This window comes from Cherax quadricarinatus, chromosome 66, assembly GCF_038502225.1.
Source record: "Cherax quadricarinatus isolate ZL_2023a chromosome 66, ASM3850222v1, whole genome shotgun sequence".
NCBI lineage: Eukaryota > Metazoa > Arthropoda > Malacostraca > Decapoda > Parastacidae > Cherax > Cherax quadricarinatus.
The window spans coordinates 407,977-428,728 of NC_091357.1; the positions used below are offsets into that span (position 1 = coordinate 407,977).

Consider the following 20,752-nt stretch of genomic DNA (forward strand, 5'->3'; position numbering starts at 1 on the left):
TACGTAGAAGAAGGGCACTTTCATTAAAGGTCCCATCACTAAAAGGATCCGAAGAATACAATAAATTATAGCCTTAGATGGGATAAATAACAGCACAGTGTAATCTTGGTTCTTGTTAGCAAACAACAACAGAGGAAAACTGGGAGAGCACCATCTGAAGCTCACCCTGATTACCCCTGAGGCCGCGTATATTCCACTGTAAATAGACCATGATTGGCAACGATAAAGATACCAAAAATCCACAGGTAAGGGTACCTATGGACTAGAGGGGTTAGAAAAGTCCACATACGGCAGTAGCGGAAAACGTTCAAGCAGCGAAGGAATGGTGCACTGCAAAGAAAGGAGTTTCGCAGATGGAGGAGAGGAAAAAGAAGGAATGGGGTGGATCAGTGTCCATTGATGGTTTGGTCTCTGCAATATATTCAGAGATAGTTTCAAGTGTTTCGGAATTCAAAGATGTCACATGGGAGACAATATTGGAGATGGAAGGAGGAGGGTAAGTAAAGATTGGAACCATAATGGACTGTACCAAAGTAGGGGTGGACGAAAAGGAGGAGGGAACTGAAGAAAAAGTGTAGGAGGGGACTGAAGAGGCAGAAACCTGGGAGGTGGCAGAAGAGGAAGAAACTGGGTAGGGGACAGAGGAGGAAGGCACAAAACGATGAGAAGGGTAAACCTCCACACTTGTAATAGAGCCAGTGAGAGGGGAAGAACCAGGTACAGAGACCGGGAAGGTAAAATTTGGAGGTGGAAGAAGTGAAGGAGGGGTTAAAGGAGATTTCAGCAATAGAGATTTTTTGGACTTCTGAGAATTAGAGGGACGACTGGGAGGAGGTGTCGTACGAGGTCTTGTTGAAATGGGGCTTGCAAGGGAGAACATGAAGTGAAAACAGACTGAGGTGTTGAAGTAGGGACTTCTGAACCCAGGACAACAAAAGAATTAGAGACATAAGTGACTATGGGAGGGGTAACCACAGAGGAAGTTGTAGAAGATGGGACTGCAGAAGTGGGGGGGACGTTTAGAAACACGAGAATAAGAAATACGGGGCAGTTTCCCTTGGAGGCACAGTTGAGAAACTGCCATATAATAAGGGAGACCTTCAGCTTCTTTGAGGCAACGGATTTCTCACTCATTTAAGTAGACCTGGCAACGGCGAGAGTAAGAAGGGTGAGCCTTATGACAATTAAGGCAAAAGGGAGGTAGACTACAAGATGTATTAGCATGGTCATCAGCACCACAGACTGGGCATTCGGCTATAGATCTGCAATATTTTGCAGGGTGACCAAATCGCCAGCAGTTTCTACACTGTTGTGGTATAGGGATCACCTTTCGAACGTGTAAATGATGTTCTGCTACATAAACAGAGGATGGGAGTTCACAGCTGTTGAAAGTTAATTAAGCCACATTACAAAGGTAACGTCTCCGCCTGCAGGCAGGAAGGACGTAAGTGTCTACTTTGAGGATTTGGAGATCTTTGAGTTCTAGCTGTTCAAGAATGTCATTGCCACATGTCTGGAAATTCTGTTGAATTATGGTATGGGGCAGAATAACAGTACCACTACAAGAATTGAGGGAATGATGTTTTTTCGATAGTGACAGGAATAGTATCGATATGTGAAAGAAGAGAATGATCACGAGTTTGGCTGACATTCTGGACAGTTATGATGTGGGTACCACTCTTGAGAGCGTGAAAGGAAATATCTCTACCAACATGGCATAGGAGCGCCTTGCCAATACTATGGTCGGAAAGATAGGCAATAGAGGAAGTCGGTCGTAAAGAATTTAGTCCTTTCTGTATTCCAAAACTTAGCATGGAAAGGGAGAGCACGATGTGCCGGTCTTTTCTGAGTAGAACGAGAAGGTGGCAAAGACGTATCATCAGGCAATTGTCTTTGGCGTTTAGGAGTGGGACCAGAGTTGGTCTGACGTGGGATGGGCTGGCGATTCAAAAATTGCTGCACCGTAGAGGGAGAGGCTGGAAGCATAGTCAAAGGAGAGTGAAGGTCAGACAAATCAAAGGAGTCAGTCGAAACCCCAGCACTTGAAGTGTGTGATGAAACAGCACTAGCAAGAGATACAGAGGCCTTAGGAGTGTCCGAAGAGTGGTCAAATGACGAGGTGAGATCAGAATGGGGTGAGGTAACAAGAAGGGGCCCGGGGGTAGTGGGGTCATGGATTAGGTCCTCCATGATTAGGTTACTTCTTTATTTTTGTTTTTAAGAAAAAAAGAAAGAAGAAAATAAAAATAAAAAAAAAGAATAAAAAAAGGGGGGATCGGGAAGGGATAGTTCCTAGCAGGAATGAAAGGGCCCAGAAATATCACTCCACACCCAAGAGGACCTCAGCACCGCAAGTAGTGCAGATGCAGCACAGAACCTGTGCCATACCCTACCCTTTATGCCAGTAAACCAGCAATCTGGGATAGCAACCTGACATCTGCCGGGCTACGTCAGTGGACAAAATAGAGGGTGGCCGGATATCAGCCACAAAACATATCTCCTTTGGCCACCACCCCCAGAATCTGAAAGGCAGCCTCCAGAGATACACCCATCGCCGGAAAGACACCCAAAGTCACCCCCCCAGGAGACCAGAGAGGGATTGGGGCATCCCCAGGCGATCGAGATTCCATGGCAAACTACACCACTGCCAAGAACCTCAACGGAATGGGATGCACCCCTTTTCCCCTACCCAAGAACAAGCATGCCTGTTGGAAAAATCCCAAAGGCCAAAAAGAGGAGGGGCAAAAGGGAGGGGTGGGGAGAAGGAGGAGGAAAGAAAAAGGAGAGGATGGGGGGGATGGGATAGGGAAGGGGGGATTGGGGGGTAATTAGGTTCGTTCTGAGGAAGGAGACCAACAGGTCTAATTCCTCAGACCAAGAGCCTCTTCACCACACCAAGGAGCCCCCCTTGAAGAGGAGGAGAATCTGTAGAGGGAGGAGAGGTATGAACGAGATTAGTGTGAAGAGTGTTAGTCTGGCAGAAAGTATGTATGATGTCTAAGGAACAGAGAGAGTTGTTGAGATTAGAAAGACCGGAAATGTAGGGAAGGCAGAGGACAGAAGAGTTCCCAAGAGTAGAGAGTTTGGGAGAGAAGAAACTACGTTTAGCATGTGGGAAGGCAGAGTCAATGAAATGGGAAGTGTAGCCAAGATGAGAAAATGAATTATGAAGAGTGGAAATTTCAGACTGAAATAACTGAGGATCACATATGCAGAGAGCATGGAGAAAGAGGGAGGTAAGAACACTTTTCTTGACATAGGAAGCACGATAAAAAAAGTAGTGAATGTATATACCACTGGCTTGTGGTAAACAGGAAAGGCAAAACCTGTATCTGACAGGTGGACATGAACATCAAGAAAAGGAAGCAAGGACTTAGATTCCAATTCAGCTTTTAACTTAATGGAAGGGGCAAGATTATTAAGAACATCAAGAAATGGTTGGAAGAGACAAGAGTCATGAGGCCACAGAGCAAAGATGTCATCAACATAGTGGAGCCAGAGTGAAGGGTGCACATCGAGAGTAAGAAGAAGAACAGTCTCGAAGTATTCCATGTAAAGATTAGCAAGGACATAGTCACACCGAAGGTTTGAGAATAATATTTACCTTGGAAAGAAAAGGAATTAGAGTCCTCACAGAGGGGATAAGATCAAGAAAGACATCAGTAGGTATAGGGAGATGAAGAAACCCATCATTGGCCTTCTCTCTAAGAAAATCAAGGACATCATCAAGGCGAACATTGGTGAAGAGGGACTCAACATCAAGACTAAGCATCTTACAGGTCGGGAGAGAGCAAACCCATTCTATGAAGTCCTGAGAGTGACAGAGGTGGGCAGGAGAAAAAGTACCAAGAAAGGGTGTGAGGGTTTTGGCCAGCCAAGAAGAAAGAGAATAAGAAACAGAACCTCTAGAGGATATGATAGGACGTAGGGGGATATCAGGTTTATGGGTTTTGGGAGGGCCATAGAAATAGGGCATCTGCCAAATACAAAATCCCACAAATTTTGAGCCTTTCTACAGTTATCCAATCAAACTCCTCCTCCAAGATCCCACCTACCCAAGTACCTACCTCCAGAAACCGTGTTTTTTGCTTATTAACCCTTATCCCAGTACCATTCCAAAAAATCTCAAGTACCCTTCCCACCTTACATAAACCCTCTATCTTATTAAGTAAAACAGTAGTATCATCTACATAACCCACAATACCCCCACAAGCGCCTCCACCCTCCCCATCCCTCCTGTCCCACCATCAACAAGCACATAGAAAGGATTCTGCATACATGCATAGAGTATTTGGGAGAGTGGGCACCCATGCCTCAAACCCCTCCCCATGCTTACAGGACTACCCAACCTACCATTTACCTGTGCTCTCATCGATGCATCAGCATACAAAGTCCTCACCCATCCTACCACCCTCCCTCCAAAACCCATCCTTATCATACTCTCAATCAAAAAATCCCTATCCATGTAATCATAGGCATTCTCCCAATCCAGACCTAGAATACCACCCCCACTACTACCCTCGAGGAAATCCCTGATATGCCCATGACCTACCCTCATACTCCTCCCCGGAATTCCAAACTGTCCCCTATGTATCACTGACCCCATGTCCTTCTTCAATCTATTGCCCAAGATTTTTGCAAAAACCTTGTAATCTCCGCTCATCAGAGATATTGCTCGATAAGCACTCAAAACTCTTCCCCCCACCTCTGCTTTGGCACCAAAACTATGACACCCGTACTTTGCGATTTGCCCAACTTCCCACTAGTTAACATATGATTCAATACCCCAACAAAGCATTGCCTAATTCACCCCCAATGTGCTCTATAAAAACCATTTGGTATACCGTCTATCCTCGGTGTCTTTCCGGTACTCATCCCTAAAACTGCCTCTTCCACCTCAGCCTCACTTATACCACCCTCCAACCCCACTCTATCCTGCTCATTTAAAATACTCTGGAACCTCCCTCCAAAAATCCTCTCCCAGGAACCTCACTTCCTACTCCATTTCTCCCTAAACCAACTATCAGCATAAAGGCTCACACTTTCCGTGGTGGACAGGACCCGACCCTCTGGGTAACCTCCCACCCCAGGGCTTGTCTCCAGTTGTAATATGGTGGTTACCATCTGACGTTCTCGAAATTTACGTAATACAAACCCGGACGGCTTATCACTCCACAATACTTCTTCTAACCCTGCCCTAACCCTGATTACATCAAGCCTATCATTTTGTAATTCAGCTATTCTACCACGAAGACTGTCCATGTCATCTCTCCTACCACCTCTCCCCTTGTAACAGTCCTGCAACTGTCCCTCCTGATAATTTTGCAACCTATAACGCCATCTCGCCTCTTCCTGTCCCCTAACCTTAAAAAAATTCGCTATCTCAGGCTTAGCCTGCATCTCCCACCAATCTAACAGATCTATCGCCCTATCCCTAGCCGTCCAAAAATGCAACCACAAATCACTGAAATAAGGTCCCTCCCCCTCCTCCTTAAGAAGCCTTACATTTAACTTCCAGTACCCTGAATAAATACGCACTATTCTATCCCACATCAGATCTGCTATCACCGCCCTGTGTTCAGAAAACCCTACATTGAAGGCTCTCACCCTCATCACAACTAAGCCCTGCGTAACATAGATTCTGTCCAATCGTGCCTCATATCCCCTATGGACGAACGTATGCTCCACTATGTATCCCCCCTCCCCACCACATCGACAACCATAACATCCTGCATTACATCCTCAGAACACTCAACACACATCCCACCCCTCTCGGTTCTACATCACTACTCCGTATCACACAATTCCAGTCACCTCCTATTATTATAGCAGGCAAACCTCCCAAGTGATACAGCAATACCTCCCTTACAAAATCTACTTTTACCCTGGTATTGCTAGTTGCCGGCATGTAAACACCTATGAAACTAGCCCGACTCTCACCTCAGACACCATCCCCCCTCACAACCCTCCCACCCACCCCTCTACCCAACCCGTGACACGCAAGGGGCTGGTCTTCTTTACCGCCACTGCTACCCCACCCTTCAACTGCAAACCACTGCTAACATACTTCCGATATCCTTTCAAACTCAATTCACATCCAACCCTGTGATTATGCTCTTGCAAAAAACAAATGTCGACATCAAACCTCCGTAAAAACCACACCAACCAAGCTTTCTTGACCTCTGTCTTAAGGCCATTAATGTTAAGTGTGACGCATCTGAATGTTATAGAAGGGGCGGCTTTCCCCTATGCCACTGGGGTTTACTCACTGCACTTTTTACATTATGCATGCCTGCTTTTTCACTCATTTTTTCCTGTGCACTCACCCCCCCCCCTCCCTCTCCCACTGTCAACTCAGTCGCATCTCTACCACTATGTGCCATCGGCTCCACAACCGCTGCCCAAGATTTCTTCCCCAGTCTCTGTCCCGGGGTGATGACCTCGTCTGTCTCTGACGCCCCTGCAGTTCTTTTCCTAGAACTTCCGCTTACACACATATCAACATCAGGCAAATCCTCCTGGTGTACCTCCGTATCCACCACATACATCTGTATGTTCTGCCATCTTGGTATCCAAGTACTCAACTCACCACCAGGTGTCAAAATGGGGTAGTCTCGGAAAGCATCCTCTCGCTCTGCAGGTTGAGAGACGAATGAAGGTTTGAGAATAATATTTACCTTTGAAGGAAAAGGAATTAGAGTCCACAAAGAGGTAGATAAGATCAAGAAAGATATCAGAAGGTATAGGGAGATGAAGAAACCCATCAATGGCCTCCTCTCTAAGAAAATCAAGGACATCAAGAGGGACATTTGTGAAGAGGGACTCAACATCAAGACTAAGCATCTTAAAAGTCGGGAGAAAGCGAACCCATTCAATGAAGTCCTGAGAGTGACGGAGGAGGGCACGAGAAAAAGCACCAAGAAAGGGAGCGAGGGTTTTGGCTAGTCAAGAAGCAAAAGAATAAGAAACAGAACCTCTAGAGGATATGATAGGACGTAGGGGGATATTAGGTTTATTGGTTTTGAGAAGGCCATAGAAATAGGGCAGAGAGGGACAGATGACACAAGAAGGCCAGTGAAGGGATTCTTCATCTCCCTATACCTACTGATGTCTTTCTTGATCTTATCCTCTCTGTGTGGATTCTAATTCCAATTCCTTCCAAGGTAAATATTATTATCAAACCTTCGGTGTGGCTATGGGCTCTCCTCTCTCTCCTGTCCTTACTAATCTTTACATGGAATACTTCGAGACTGTTCTTCTTCCTACTATCGATGTGCGCCCTTCACTCTGGCTCCACTATGTTGATGACATCTTTGCTCTGTGGCCTCATGACTCTTGTCTCTTCCAATCATTTCTTGATGTTCTTAATAATCTTGCCCCTTCCATTAAGTTAAAAGCTAATTGGGAATCTAACTCCTTGCTTCCTTTTCTTGATGTTCATGTACACCGGTCAGACACAGGTTTTGCCTTTTCCGTTTACCGCAAGCCTATGCACAGTGGCATGTACATTCACTACTTTTTTTTTATCATGCTTCCTCTGTCAAGAAAAGTGTTATCTTCCTCTTTCTCCATGCTCTCCGAATATGTGATCCTCAGTTAGTTCAATCTGAAATTTCCACTCTTCATTATTCATTTTCACGTCTTGGCTACCCTTCCCTTTTCAATGACTCTGCCTTCTCACGTGCTAAAACTAGTTTTTTCTCTCCCAAACTCTCTACTCCTTGGAATTCTTCTGTCCTCTGCCTTCCCTACATATCTGGTCATTCTATTCATAACATCTCTCTCCGTTCCTTAGACATCAAACTTACTTTCCGCCAGACTAACACTCTTCGCACTAATCTCGTTCATACCTCTCCTCCCTCAACAGATGCTCCTGGTGTCTACTCTATTTCTTGTTCCTCCTATCCTCTTCGGTACTTTGGAGAAACTGATCTGTCTCTTTCTAACAGACTTAAGGAGCGCAAAAATAGTGTTAGGCTTGTCGACGCTAACAATGCTCTTTTCTTTAACGTCAGAGATCACAAACATCCTATTGACTGGTCTTCTGCTAAAACTGTCTTCCCTACTTCCAACTTTAACAGTCGCCGTCTGGTTGAATCCTCCCTAATACACAATTTTCCTTGTATGAATCTTAGTCCTGGCTTCTTCTCTGTAGATGCCTCCCTCTCCCACTATATTGTAAAATGCTCCAAATTTCAGAACACTCGTGACCTAACCTCATTCCTCCTTTTTCTTCTTCTCCCTCTTCCCCTTTTCCTCTTTCGTTTTTCTCCTTTGGGTTGTCTGTCTTTCTTCTGCCCTGTGTATGTGTTCCATTTATTTATTTATTTGTCCCCCACTCCTCGGTGTTCTTGCTCTTACCCTCTGTGGGCACCAGCTCCCTTGCAGTGCTCCTCTTTCTTAGTATTTGACTGGCCCCTCCTACTCTTACCACCTCCCTACTACTACTTCCTTCCACCTCCACTACTACTACTACTACTACTACTACTACTACTACTACTACTACTACTACTACTACTACTACTACTACTACTACTACTACTACTACTACTACTACTACTACTACTACTAATACCACCTCCTGCCTATATATACCCATCCTGCTCTCCTTGTCGTTAGTGTGACTTTGTAAATGGTCCAAGTCGGACCGAAACGTCATCGTTAGCTCCTCTCTTCTATGTGCAGGTTATTTGTGTATCAGATAGTATCATATGTAGAGTAAATTTAAATACAAAAATATGTGAGTAAGGTATTATTTTGAGAAAGGATTCAGGGAAACCGACTAGCAGGACTCGAGTCTTGAAGGTGGGAAGTACAATGCCTGCACTGTACAGGAAGGGTTTGGGACATTTGCTGTTTAGAGTGACATCTAAACTGTCGTATCTGCGCGCCTCTGGAAAGAGAGTAATAGTGTAAATGATGGTGAAAGTGTTTCTTTTTCGAGTCACTCTGCCTCGGAGGGAGATGGTCAGCGCTTAAAAAAAAATTAAATTAGGCATTTATTTGCTACTTACTGTCGCAACATATACAGTTGGATCCTAAACAAGATGAATCTGATAGGGGATAATCGCACAATCTGGAATCCATGCATACTCCAGAACAGTTCATATAGGAAGTGCAGGTGGCCATGCGTAATGTACAGCACTTGCAGTTAGAGTCGGAACAGCCTCCCTCCACTTGACGCTCCTTGTTATAACATGATGATCTGCAGGTCCCGTAACCTTCATCACAAAAAGGCTGGGCGGCACAATCTGATAAAAAAAATCATCAAATGATCCAATCCACACATATAAAAATTTGCATTTAATTTTTTTTTAAGATTTAAAATTAACTCACAATTCCTTTAAAGAAATTTCTCAAGAAATTAAATTTACTATTTAGTTCCTTCACTGGAAGAAAATGGCGACATATCTATATCTGTGGATAATTTCCTTCTTTTTCTTTAAATCTAAAAACGATGATTTTTAAAGAATAAAACTGCAATATTCCATACGTTTATTAAATTGTCGTAAGATTCTTTTTTCTTCAAAACATTTTCTCAATTAATCAAATGAATTGCCTGAAAAATTAATAATTATTGTTAAGATTATTTTTAGGTCTATCTCTTTATGCACGTTAATTTTTACTTCCATTTTTTTAACATTCAGAGTTAATAACTAAAGTGTAATGAACACTTGTCAGTGCTCAGTAACCCACATGGAGACAGAAACACAGGAGGCTAATTGATCTGTATATTTCAATCCTCTTCTGGGATCCTTTTCAGCAGAGGAGGATCCCAGAAGGGGATCGATATATGCAGATCAATCAGCCTCCTGTGTTCCTGTCTTCATATGGGTTAAAATTAATCATTCAGAGATAAATTTTCGATGTTAAAAGTTTTTTAAAACCTTGGTGAACTTTCACGTACTATTGCAGCAGACACAGTCAGAGCCTGAGCAGGTGTTGTTTGCTAGTGGAAACAAACACGTTCTAGAGTCCATGCAAGTTCCAGTGCAGTTACTGGAAGACAGACAGGTAGCCAGGCTTGGTGTGCAACACTTGCAACCAGTGTCACCACAGCCACCATTCACCTCACGCTCTAGACCATAGCATGAGTCCTTGCACACTCCATTGCCGTTATCACAGGAAGCTCTCCCGCTACAGTCTGTGTAAGAATTATAGGAGAATAAGCTCATTGAGTATACCTGGTAAGCTGCATTGTAGAGTTAGTATTGAAAGAATCAAGAGTAAGACAGAGAGCAGATTCGCAAATGAACAGCTAGACTTCAGGAAGGGAAAGAGATATATAGACTAAGTATTTACCGTGTGAAGCGTATAAAAAACGATATTTAGATGAGGATGAAGAGGTTTTCGTTGTCTTTATTGATTTAGAAAGGCATATGATACGGAGGATAGAAGTGCAATGTGGCAGATTTTGCAAGTGTATGGATCAGGTGGCAGACTACTGGAAACATTCAAGATTTTCTACGAGGACGGTGAAGCTCATGGTAGAGTATGCAGGGGAGACGGAGATTATTTTGCAGTAAAAGTAGGCCTTAGAGAGGGATACATGATGTAACCATGGTTTTCAAGTATCTTTATTAATGGGATTGTAAGAATAGTGAATGTTCGGGTGTTGGTAAGAGGTGTGGGATTAAAAAATAGAGATTCTAACACAAAGTGGGAATTGTCACAGTTGCTTTTTGTTGATGACACTGTGGTTTTGGGAGATTCTAAAGAGAAGTTGCAGAGGCTGATGGACTAATTTGGGAGGGTATACAATAGATGAAAATTAAAAGTAAACGTAAGAAAGTGCAAGGTGATGGGGATAAAAAAAATAGGTAATGACAGATTGGATATCAGATTGGAGGGAGGGAGTATGGACGAAGCAAATGTGTTCAGGTATTTGGGAGTGGACTTGTCATCAGATGGATCTATGAAAGACAAGGTGAACAATAACATTGATGAGGGGAAAAAAGCTGAGTGGCGCACTGAGGAGTCATTGGAGACAATGAACGTTATCCATGGAAACAAAAAGAAGAATGTGATATGAGAGTATAGTTATAGCAACACTCTTATATGGGTGTAAAGCATGGGTGGTGAATGTTGCAGCAAGAAGGCGGTGGAGATGTTGTGTCTGAGGGTAATGTTTGTTGTGAATATGCAGCAAATCCATAGTTTGGAGATTATGAGGTGCAGAGTTTCTATAGGTATTATCCAGAGGACTGCAGAGTGGTTGTTGAAATGGTTTGGACATTTAGAGAGGGTGGAACAATGGCTTGAAGAGCATGTAAATCTGCAGTGGAAGGCGGGGAAGCGGTTGTCCTAGGATAGGTTGAAGGGAAGAGAGTAAAGGAGGTCTTTGTGTGTGAGGGGCTTACTTAGACTTCCAGGAAGCATGCGTGGGTGTGTTAAGACTGGACATGCTGTTGGAATGTGAGCAAAGTAACATTTATGAAGGAATTCAGGGAAACCGGTTGACCAGACTTGAATCCTGGAGGTGTGATGTACAGTGGCTGTGTTCTGAAGGAGGGGAGAATATATGTTGCAGTTTTTTAACTGTATTGTCAGTATGCCTCTCACATGACAGTGATGGAGTAAATGATGATAAAAGTCTTTCTTCTTATTTTTGGGTTTCTCCGCGTAGGTGGGAAATAGTCGATATGTTAATGAAAAAAAAAAAAATTCGTCTGAAAAACAATGCCATTTTCTGCTGAATAGCCAGAGTAAATTTTTTGGCCATAACTCTGCGAATTTCAATCTCAACATAACAAACAATATATATCCTATATTTCAAGTAATACTAAATAAATGCTAACTAACCTATGATATATATAGCAGCATTTAGCTAAACAGAATTACGTTAGTTTAAGTACGGGTTATTTGTGTATTGTTCCAGTAACGGAAATATTCATTTACATCCTGACTCACGAAATCGTAATGACACGATTGTAAACAAACAATACCACTGGCCTGAGATAGAACCCACGGTCAGAGAGTTTTGAGACTCTCTGATCGCGGGTTCTATCCCTACCCGTGGTATGGTTTATATTTTACATCTCTTGTTATGAACGAATAGTCGAAAAACGTTGAAAACCTGGACAAAAACAAGGATGATAAAAGTATAAGAATGTAATAACACGGCAGCAGGCCTACTGGCTCATGAATTGAGACACATGCAACATATGGAAATCTTTAATGAAGAAATGTTTCGCCACTCAGTGGCTTCATCAGTCCAATACAAAGTAGAAATGGGTAAGGAGAGGAGGAGTTTGAGGTAATCAGTCCCTCAGCCTGGAATTGATTTGTTCAGTCCATCACTCTTGTAGGAAGTGCAGCATAGGGCCAGAGAGTTGGCTTATATACTGCAGTCAGATGAGCCGAAGCAGGAGGAGGCGGGATCACAGTGGGACCTGCCACTAGTGTGGCAGGTCCCACTGGCAGGTACCAGGTTGGGCAAGCGTTGAAGTCTTTGTACCAAGATCCCATGATGTTGCAGTGTCTGACAGATGTGATGAATGGTTTTGAAAACTGACAAGTTGAAGAATTGAGAAGCTTATGCCACAAATACCCATCCGAGAGAGTACCTCATTGGCAACTATCCAAATACTCTATATCTAGCTCCAACTAATCCCACTGAAGTCTCACTAATCATTAAATCATTAAGAAACAAATCAGGTGATTTAGATAACGTGCTGCCATTCATATACAAAAAGCTGCACCAGAACTGTCGCCCATTATTGCAACAATGGTTGACGAATCTATAGCATCCTCAACCTTCCCATCCATACTCAAGACAGCAAGGGTCACCCCGATCTACAAAGGTGGAGATCCAACTGATCTGAACAATTACATACCCATATCAAACTTGGCCTTACTCTCCAAGATATTTGAAAACATAATACACAAGCGACTTCACTCCTACCTTACATCCAACAACATACTTAACTCATGCCAGCTTGTATTTAGACCAAAAAAAGCACTAATGATGCTATTATTCAAATGCTTGTCCTAATATACACAGCTTTCGATAAAAATGAATATCCTCTGAGGCTCTCTATCGACCTAAGAAAAGCGTTTGACACAGTTGACCACAATCTCTTGCACCTCAAACTGAATCATTACGGAATAAGAGGATGTTCTCTTCATTACTTAAAATCCTATCTTAACGACAGACACCAGTATGTACATGCAAATGTAGTCAACTCCGCTATCCAACCTGTAGCTGTAGGAGTACCCCAAGGTAGAGTCCTAGGCCCACTCCTCTCTCATCTACATCAATGATCTCCCCAATTCATCCCAACTCCTTACACCAGTTCTATTCGCAGATGACACTATATATGCCTACTCACATTCAGACCCAACTGTGCTTGAAAACACTGGAAACAATGAACTGCTAAAGATATATGCTTGTATGACGACCAACAAACTCACTCTCAACATAGACAAAACATACTTCATGCTGTTTGGCAACAGAGTCTCAAATATTCAACACACTGTTAAATGGTTCCCCTATATCAAGACACACGGAGGGCAAATTTCTAGGTCTTCTCCTTGACTATAATCTTAAATTTCAGTTCCATACCCATCACATAGCCAAGAAAATTTCCAAATTAGTAGGAATCCTTTCCAAGACACGATACTATGTACCACAAACGACTCTCCTTACCCTGTACCACTCTCTAATATATCCTTACCTCACCTATGGTACCTGTGCCTGGGGCTCAACCAGAGCTAACCACCGTAGACCCTTAAAGGGGGAGTGAGGGACTATATTTTTGTTTTCAACCGATTTATTTTATTTTTGGTGTACTTTTAGAGGTGCATATATAGTTTAATGTGACAAAGTTTCAGTATGATTGGCCAACAAACAACATAGAAAAAAAAATATTAACATAATTTTGATATATGGCAGTATCCCGACAAATTGGCACTACGAGTGGCACTTCCGACATTCCCAACTGTTAGAATACAACTAGCACGAATCTTTTACGTTGCCATTTCATCTAATATATCTTATTATCATGGTAAAAAAATACATTTGACAGAATTTTTGGCATTCACCAAAACATCTGCCTTTTACCCCCCACAAAATCAAAAATATTTGAGATATTCCAAAAAATCTATCATTAAAATTTAAAACACACTTTGTTTTATATTGTCTGTGAAAATCATTTCAATACAATCATTAATAATGGTGCTGGTTAGCGAAATAAGTGAATAAGTTACTTCCGAGATATAGGCCTAGAACGCCGGCAGGCCTACCGTCAAAAAAAAAAAAATCTTTTCTCGCGAAAATCGCGTTTGTTTCGGTGTATTTCTTAGTAAACTGATGTTCTAGTGCAGTTACCCTCTTCAAAACATCGTTTTCTCTCACAGACCAAACAATACAACATGGAGACAAGGAGTAACTTTTTTATATCGAGATATTGCTGGTGGACTCTCGCTATATTATGGCCTATTTTATTCAGTCTAGAGTATATAACATGTTTGTTTGTTATTTACAGTGATTATTATATCATATTAGATCAATTCTGATAGATAAATAAGCCGTATAGTTAATATATAAGCTGATATAAGCGTAATAATGAAGTGATTTCACCTGGCACTCTCTGGAGAGGGATCACTGCCGAGTGTACCTAGGTGCTTCCCGGTAGGCTAGACGTCTATTGATAAGCTCCACCTACTCTTATATGATGCCAAATAATCAATTATTATATTAGAGAGAATAATGTAAAGAAAAAGCGATAAAAAACAAGGAAAAAATTCCAAAAAATACATGGGTTGAGAACAGACGCGCTACCTACATCGCCGCCATCATACCTGATATAAATGACTATAATTTCTTGTAGAAACGTTGTAGAACATTGATTCTTGTTGTTAAATATATAATAATGGTTATAAATGACCAAAATTTTTAAAGGGGTGGACCGGTAAGCCAGCGGAAGGCCTCGGTCAGATGACCAAAAGCTCCAAAGGCGGGTCATCATCTGACTAAGACCCGCGTCAGGAAACATTTGTCCTGTTTCCTGACGAACCTTACCTAACCTAACCTATTGATTCTTGTACCATTGTGTTGCCAAAGAGTTAAGCTATTTTTCTATATGAATAACTCATTTTCATAAATTTTCGAATTTTTCTTGAGAGCAAAAAGCTGCTGTGCGGGTGATAACCAGCTCATGGGCTGCACAGCACACACCACCACTTTTCAAAAGACTCAACTTGATAAATATACAAGACATACACTCTTATTATTGTGCCTATTACATGTACAGAACTTTAAACTCCACTGTAAACTCTCCCCTAAAACTACTCATCGACAGTTACAACAGAATGCACAGTCACAATACAAGGCATAAGGCACTTTTCAACATCCCTCGAGTAAGACTTTCACTATGCAAGAACGCTATGTACATAAAAGGCCCGAAAATCTGGAACTCGCTACGGGAACAGGTCAAGGATCCCCAGACAACTTATAAATTTCGAACTCTGCTAAAAAATTATCTTATCTCACAATATTAACCAAATCAACCAAATATCTACTGACTAGTTTTATCATGTGACCTCCTGGCTTTTAATTCTGCCATTCCATAAAATATTACCACCTACACCATTCCTTGTAAATTATATTTTGTACTAAGTATACATAAGTTTTATTAAGTCCAAATAAGATTGTAAAACAGCTAACCACTATTCCATGTTTAGTTTTAAGTATAATTAATATGTACTATTCTCTTATCTAGTTTTAATTAGTTACTATGTATCAGGATTAGTTTGCCCGAAATGCCTCGGCATGGTAGTGGCTATCTTTGTACTTAAAAAATAAAAATTGTAATTACACTTTTACAAAGAAATAAACATTATTATTATTATTATTATTATTATTATTATTATTATTATTATTATTATTATTATTATTATTTTATTATTATATGGGACGTGTTCGGTCCATCATTCACATAGGAAGTGCAGCATAGGGCAGAGAGGTGGCTAATATACTGCAGTCAGGTGAGTCGAAGCAGGAAGAGGCCGGATCACAGTGGGACCTGCCACTAGTGTAAGTAGGTCGTCGTCCAAAGGTTGGACAAGCCTTGAAGTCTTTGTACCAAGATCCCATAATGATGCAGTGTGTGACAGATGTGATGAATGGTTTTGAAAACCGTCCCTGGCCCTATGCTGCACTTCCTACAAGATTCCAGGCTGAGGGACTGATTACCTTAAACTCCTCCTCTACTTACCCATTTCTAATTTGTATTGGACTGATGAGGCCACTGAGTGGCGAAACGTTTCTTCAATAAATATTCCCATATGTTGCATAAGTGTCTCAATTCTTCAACTTGTCGGTTTTCAAAACCATTCATCACACTACTGGCTCATGCCTGACATGTTCTCAAATCTAACTTCTCCCACATGCATATTTGCCCAGGAATTTCCTAAAGCACTCCAAGAAGTTAGCTTAAATACCTCAGGACCTTATCAGACCCAATCTTATTCATATATATTTATCTAACCTATGTTTTTAGGATTAATGGCTTTATTCTGAAATGCTGAAAGCTTGCCAGGAAAATTTTTTATGCCATTGCTGATGTGATTTCTTCAGCTACTGATCCATGCATACAAGACGAGAAAGTATTCAAGAAGTGCAAGAATACTGAAGAAATGATTGTGTTAAGTATATTAGATACAGTATACAGCTGATTAGTGAGTGATCAAAACGTTGAACATGAATGTCACATTTAGACAGTTTTGCATGTCATTATTAGTATCAAACATTGTAAATTACTCAAGAAAAACATATTAAACCAAAAAAAACGTAATCTTACTTTTACAACAGACACAATTAGTCCCAGAACAGGTGAAACTCTGCAGAACGTCGAGACACTTTGCTGCGTGTGTACACGAGCCAGGACAACTGTTTGTTGGAGCACAGGTTTGTGGGCGTGAAGAACAACACTTGCAGTTCTCTTCATCACAGTCACCATCTACCTCACGTTCCCCAGTGTTACACAAGCCTCTGCACACACCATAACCTTCATCACACGACGACTGCTTCTGGCACTCTGTTGAAGGCCATATTTTTCTCAATAAGTGTTATTTACAGAGTCAGTAAATATATGAGTTAAAGGAGTCACTTAGTTATGAAAATCTTCCTACTGAACAATGTTCCATTAATATCTGCAAAAATAATTTGCTACATGATCCAATCTAATGATGTAGGAAAATTGTTGATATATCTAAGACGCCCAGAAGCAAAGTTCCATTCTGTTAGCAACTATAAAAGAGCTGCCATAGAACCATCAGTAGAGGACATCACATACGAAGTTAAAAACTTAGCAAAATATTGTGTAATCACAAGACAATGAATTGTAAGCTAAGAGCGTATTAAAATTATTTTTTGGAATGTCATCCAAAAAAAAAAATCTCTGGCATTGAATTTATTTATGTTATCTATTAATCTTGAAGCAGCAGTTATGAAGTTGGACGTTTCTTGATGTCATTCTTCTCTTGATAGATTCACTAAAATATCTATATAATAAATTAATAGTATTCCTGTTTACTATGGTATTCCTCTGTACTATTTATCCTACAGAATAATATTTATCTTCATTCTGCTTTCAAACAACGTATTCTACCAGATCTGACACTCACATAGATTTTTAAAGTTTTTTTTATTGAAAACATAATTAACCAATAGAAAAACAGCAAAAATGTAATACTAAAAAATGATTAATGAACATGGTAATAACTTTTTTTTATTTTTTTTTTAATGAAAAGTTTCCTACTTCCTACTTTGGTTTAAAAAAACACGTGAGCAATAACTAGGACATTTATTAGAAAATGAATCAGTCCTGGAAGCTTGATTACTTCAAACACAGAAAATTTAAACTGACAGTTCATATATAAGCAGAGAGTAAGGTGTGACACATGGTGACCTGATCAATGCAATATTCAAGATGAGGACAGGTAGACAATGAAGTCATGTTCGGTAGGGAAGGGAGGGACCTCCCTTTTCCCGAATGGAGAATTGTGGGGACTGGTGGAGGTGGATGAGTAGTGGAGAACCCTCGCACTCCACTGGTACATGTCTCCATACTTTACGCTTCTGTGTTGTCTCAGAGAGAATATTCTCCCTACTATTTGTTCCTAGTTTTGCAACAACACAAAGCTCCTGACAAAGCATAGATAGTGGGAAAGATATTGAGATAAATACTTCCATCTCACGTGGCTTGTTTTGCTTTGTTAAGATCGTCTGTATGCGATATATATATATATATATATATATATATATATATATATATATATATATATATATATATATATATATATATATATATATATATATATATATATATATGATGTGTGTTTGTGTGTACTCACCTATTTGTGGTTGCAGGGGTCGAGTCCTAGCTCCTGGCGTGTGTGTGTGTGTGTGTGTGTGTGTGTGTGTGTGTGTGTGTGTGTGTGTGTGTATGCCGTGTCAAATAAGCAGAACAAGAGAGTTTTATCTCAGAAACAATTATGTTCTTTGCTGAATTAGCAGAGAGAAAAATTTGCTTTTATTGTAACTCTAAGATTTAATCTGAGCAGAATGAAAAAAATATATCATCGATTTTTAGTAATAGTAAATAAATTCAAATTTGCCTGTGTATATATAGCAGAATTTATCTTAATAAAATATATTAGTTTAAGTTAAGTGATGTTTCTAAGTTAGTTTTCCACAAGACTGGACACATTAGTTGATGGTCCCGCTTAAGTGAAAAATTTATACTAAAGCAAAATTTGTGTTACCTTTTTGATATTGTATGAAGTAAAGTATAAAAATAAATGTCCACTTATAATTGATTGGTCAGTAATTAAGTGGTGCAATTACTGTGTTGTAACTTTCTTACTATACATTAAAGTTAGCAAATAGTGACGGCGTCTGTTATGCCAGAGTGAAAATACTGATTTTCTCATTAACACCTCGATATTGATACAAATTAAATCTCCTGTCAAATAGCTACTAAACTTTAGTTATTTTTTTATCAGAAAATTCGTAAAAAAAACAATAGCAATATTATATAATAGAAGGCTTATGCTGTCATCTTACTGTCGCAACAGACGCACTGAGACTCTGAACAGTTGTAATCTGGAAGGACAAATTGGCAGCTTGTTTTATCCACACAGGTTCCAAGACAGTTAGCAGTGTAGGAACAGGTGAGTTTTGTTGGACGTGTTGAACAACACTGGCAGTAACTTCCAGTGCAGCCTCCCTGTACCACTCTCTCCCCAGCCTGACACGATCCTCGACACTTGCCATAGCCTTCATCACAGGAAGAGTTAATGTTGCAATCTGTTGAACACAAAGCGTTTGTCAAGAAGAATCCTGATGATGGTAACCAGCAATCTTCATAGTCAAGTATACTTCAGCGATTACAAAATTATATCTAACAGTATCAGTTAATTTATTATGCTTTCTCAAAAACATCTGTGCCATTACTCGAAATCCATATAAAATTTACAGAACAGAGACCTAACAAGAAAACCTTGTTAGGTCGTCCCCTTCCTTGAATCGAGCCTGACTATCTTCCTTTCTTCTGACTGTATGATCCCTTCGGTTAAGCGCTTCCCCTTAAAAATGATAATAGAAACAGAAACATTCTGACGTCCCGTCGAGACTTTGTAAAGTTTAAGTGTAAGATAAATTAGTCATCTACTTACTGGAATAGCAGACATAAGGTTGCGTTACATACTTACATTTACCTTCCTCATCAGATGTAAATTTACCTTATAGCCAGCTTCCTACTGCCATGAGGTAGAATAAACTGCATTACACTAATATAGATACAATAAATGACTGATTACACTGTCTCATGCTCAATAAATACGTAAGTATCAAAGACACAAAGTTACATTAAGGATTGGTAATTAATGCCACAGAGGACATAATAATTTATATCACCGTCACAGTTGATATATTTTTACTCTGAGGAGAGTTACTTATTATCACAGTAGATACAATAATTTATATCACCATCACAGAAGACACGTACTTACTCTGAAGACAGTTACTTACTCTCACAGCAGATATAATAATTTATATCACCATCACAGAAGACACGTATTTACTCTGAAGACAGTTACTTACTCTCACAGCAGATATAATAATTTATATCACCATCACAGAAGACACGTATTTACTCTGAAGACAGTTACTTACTCTCACAGCAGATATAATAATTTATATCACCATCACAGAAGACACGTATTTACTCTGAAGACAGTTACTTACTCTCACAGCAGATATAATAATTTATATCATCGTCACAGCAGACATGTATTTACTTTGAAGACAGTTACTGTCACACCAGATATAATAATTTATATCACCTTCATAGCAGATATGTATTTACTCTGAAGAGAATTACTTACTATCACAGCAGATACAATTGTCTCCTGAACATGTCTGATTATTCAGAGGATTGCTACAATTGTTGTTCTGGGTGCAGGTTCCAGCACAGGTACCACTGGGAAGACAGACAAGCGTGATGGGTCGCCTAGAGCAGCACTTGCAGTCACTCCCGCCACAATCTCCTGACACAATATGCTCCCCAAATATACATACGTCTCTTCTGCACACTCCATAGGCATCATCACAAATTGATTTACCATTACATTCTGTTGAAGAACATGTAATTTCAGTTGTTACTTGCTTTCATCACTTGACTTAAAAAGCAACAATATCATTTTCCTATCAAACTTATTTTTGAGCGTCATAAAATTAATATGCTTC

General features: G+C 40.4%; 1 protein-coding gene across 1 annotated transcript; it reads right to left on the minus strand.

Moving 5' to 3' along the window:
- Positions 1 to 1,737: 1,737 nt before the first annotated feature.
- LOC138854650 (keratin-associated protein 10-4-like) lies at positions 1,738 to 19,790 on the minus strand. The gene is made up of 7 exons (XM_070098999.1): positions 19,747 to 19,790; positions 19,070 to 19,383; positions 16,803 to 17,039; positions 9,908 to 10,144; positions 9,015 to 9,251; positions 6,678 to 6,941; positions 1,738 to 1,976 (listed from the first exon to the last, which is right to left on the minus strand). The coding sequence occupies exons 1-7, from the start codon at positions 19,788 to 19,790 to the stop codon at positions 1,738 to 1,740; spliced, it is 1,572 nt and encodes a 523-aa protein (XP_069955100.1).
- Between the last annotated feature and the right edge of the window lie 962 nt (positions 19,791 to 20,752).